At 40.9% G+C, this 3,058-nt stretch overlaps 1 protein-coding gene across 1 annotated transcript in view; it reads right to left on the bottom strand.

Annotated features, from left to right (window-relative positions):
* The window catches only part of LOC139128115 (multiple epidermal growth factor-like domains protein 8), a 98,319-nt gene extending 95,473 nt beyond the window's left edge, over window positions 1-2,846 (bottom strand). Inside the window, exon 1 of the mRNA XM_070693957.1 lies at window positions 2,274-2,846. Within this exon, the coding sequence (XP_070550058.1) occupies window positions 2,274-2,496 (223 nt within the window). The 5' untranslated portion in view covers window positions 2,497-2,846. The remainder of the gene's footprint in view (window positions 1-2,273) is intronic.
* Between the last annotated feature and the right edge of the window lie 212 nt (window positions 2,847-3,058).

Raw genomic sequence — 3,058 nt, 5'->3', positions numbered from 1 at the left:
TTTTTTGAAAATCAAGTATTTTTGCCATAAAGTTGACATAGGGATTGCGGTCATTTTGATTTTCAAAAATCCCTAAATCATTTGGCAATTTGTTTCTCTGGTTCCAAACTTTTCATGGTGACTCCTGATTTGTATTCTTTATTATGGTAAGAGAATGGCTGAAAGTTTTCATTGAGGGAACTTTGAGTAAAAGTCTTTCACTTGTTTTTCCAGTGAGTCTTGTTGATTCCTAAATGGCAGAGTTCTACCCTTTGTCGTACAGTGGTACCGTTTGGCAAACAATAATTGAGTGCAAGAGGAATGTAATGGAGAACAACCAAACATTTTCCTTGTATCCTTTTCACTTGATGTCACATTACTGAAAACAAGAGTTTTAACTGTTTCATTTCAATCTAAGTAGAAAGCAACTGTGTATCAACAACAAATATGGTTAGCAAGTTTAGAAACTTATCTGTTGATATTCTACAGTGCTGATCGCAAATGACGTCACTGTTCTCACTCAATCACATGCATAAAGAAATATTTGTCTGCATTTTTGCATAAACGATGAAAATAAAACCTGCTAGCATTACAATGGCTTCTAAAAGTCACACTAACTCGTATGAATTTATGGCTCAGACTACAACTTGTACAAGCTGCACAACAGCTGCCCATACAACAACAAAATTTGTCTGAATGTTAGGCAGCGTTGTCCGAAGTTGCGTGCGTACAGCTATATTTAGTAACATACCTAGAGTGGCGATCAATGTTATTACATATTACACATTATAAAATATTATTGTAAATGCATTAACCACCGTCCCCTTCATTGTAGATTGCAGCGATTGTTAGAACTTTACTTGCATCTACAAGAGATTTGGGTTAAGGTGAAAAAAGGCATGCTGTTGTCACAATCTTTGGGTTTCTACATAGCATGTGCAAGGTAAAAACTATTTTTTCTCCTACAAAACAACAGACAAAATAACTGCAAGACTTCCTTTAGCCCCCTCCCCCCCCCCCCATATCATACCTGGATATCGCTTAAATCGCGGACTTTCCTTTGAAGAAGCACATCAAATACAACTTTTAAAAGGGTTTAAAATTAGGGTTTGGGTTAGTTTTAGGGTTAGCATACTTAAGAGTTGTATATCCTACCTAAGAAAAAACAAAGGCCATGGAGGGGCCCTACAGAAATCTTTCCAAAACCACCACAAATACATGTAATGCCGTACCAAGATAATGAATTCTGTACATGATAAGGTGTACTAGCACACTATTGAAATGGAATGTTTTACTTGTATATCTGAGTTGAAACCAATTACGATTCACTTCCTTTACAGTCATGAACAGTATATGTTGAGCTCAAATACGGTCCCTCTATGGGCCATGGCTCAAATGAGCCCTGGTAACACTGCCCAAAAATGTTGTTGTTTTTTTTTATTTTGACAGTGTACCGTACCTGTGTTCACATTTCACTCAGTCATACCATGGAGGTAGTCCCTCCATGGTCATACTGAATGGTCAGTTGTCTACACAATATATAAAAGTTGACGTGATTCCCGTGATGTCATCCTTTTTTGATGAGATCACACAGAGTACATGGACAACATTTTTGCACTCTTCCCTTCCAAGTTAACCTCTTCAATCCGACTTCCTAAAGAAGAGACAAAAAGTTTACCCAGAGTTCACCTGTCCAGACAGGATGTACATGTGGTCGCGGCAAGATTGTTGAGGTTGGACTGGGCTGTTCGACCGCGACCAGTTCCATGGAGAACTCTGGCAAACAACTAATTTACTATTACAATGTACCAACACACTTCCAGAGGGAAAAAAACCTCACAAGGCTATACGTTTTAAAGTTTGTTCGATAAGAGTCCCAGCAGCAATATGAAAATCAAAAATCGATTTCAGACACACTGAATTACTATGTAACAATGTACGGACACTGGACCACACTGTCTGGCGATTATTGGACCAGCGTAACCTCGCCTCTTTATTTTACACTACACGTTCAAATTCTGCGATTCATCTTTGAACAAGGTGTTGATTTTCCATGCTTGCTGGGCCACATTTTAAGTCCTGGCAACACAGATAAAACGTCCCCGAATGAAAGTACAACAACAAACAGACAAGTAAACAAACTGTTATGGCACGACTGTCATGACGTTCGGCTTTTACGCTGGAGAGGATGGTTGTTGTGTCATGGCAGACATGGTAAAAATTCAAATGACCTTGCCCGGTGGGCAACCCCCAATGTTTACGACCTACAAAACACATCGTTGAAACATACTTACATATGATTCGCCACTCACAGTACGCATCTTGCGGGTATTTGCCGTCACCGTCGGAGATGTGTCCCGAATATACCCCAGTAATCACCGTGCGTCCATGGCAAGACGCACCAACCCCTGCGATTAGCAAATGCAGGGCGGCGAGAAAGTAGATCATCCGCGTCAAATATGTTCCAACTCGCCATTTTTTGGATCTTCGGCAGCTGGGATCTGCCACAATCCACATGCTTCGAATCCACCGGGGCAAATTTCGGTTTTCTGTCCTAGCAATAGGTGTCAAGACACGTAGAATCGCCTCTTACTGTGGTCAAAGCTAACCGATTCATCTCCTCTGAGAACCGCAGTCAGCAGCGTCCAAGAAAACGTCCACTGTTAGAGCTAAAACTAGTCTGCGGTCGATTCCTAGCACAACCACCAAAGTCCCGGCTCTTTAGTACGTAAAAGTAATCCAAAATTCCATTCTAAGAGGCCATTTTTACCCAATATTTCACGCGATAGTTTCGCTTGAGGTCACGTCACGAATTCGCCTTTTCCTGCGAACTTTTCGTAATGGCGACCAGCTGTAACGTTAGCGGTGACAAACACACAAGGCGCTCGATGAAAACGCCCTCACACAACAGAACCTGCTAATGCCACAGTGCTCCGGCGGATTACAAATATAGGGAAATGCTACTACCGAACTTTCATTCTCTCCATAACATAAGCAATAAGAACCTGGCCAATCGACCTATTACAAGTTAAGTCTCTGCGGTAAAGAAACGTTAAGGAAGCAAAACGTTTATCATAAA

The sequence above is a fragment of the Ptychodera flava genome, chromosome 3 (assembly GCF_041260155.1).
Source record: "Ptychodera flava strain L36383 chromosome 3, AS_Pfla_20210202, whole genome shotgun sequence".
NCBI lineage: Eukaryota > Metazoa > Hemichordata > Enteropneusta > Ptychoderidae > Ptychodera > Ptychodera flava.
Note: the sequence above shows the minus strand (reverse complement) of the source record. Positions and strands in the feature narration are given on the sequence as shown.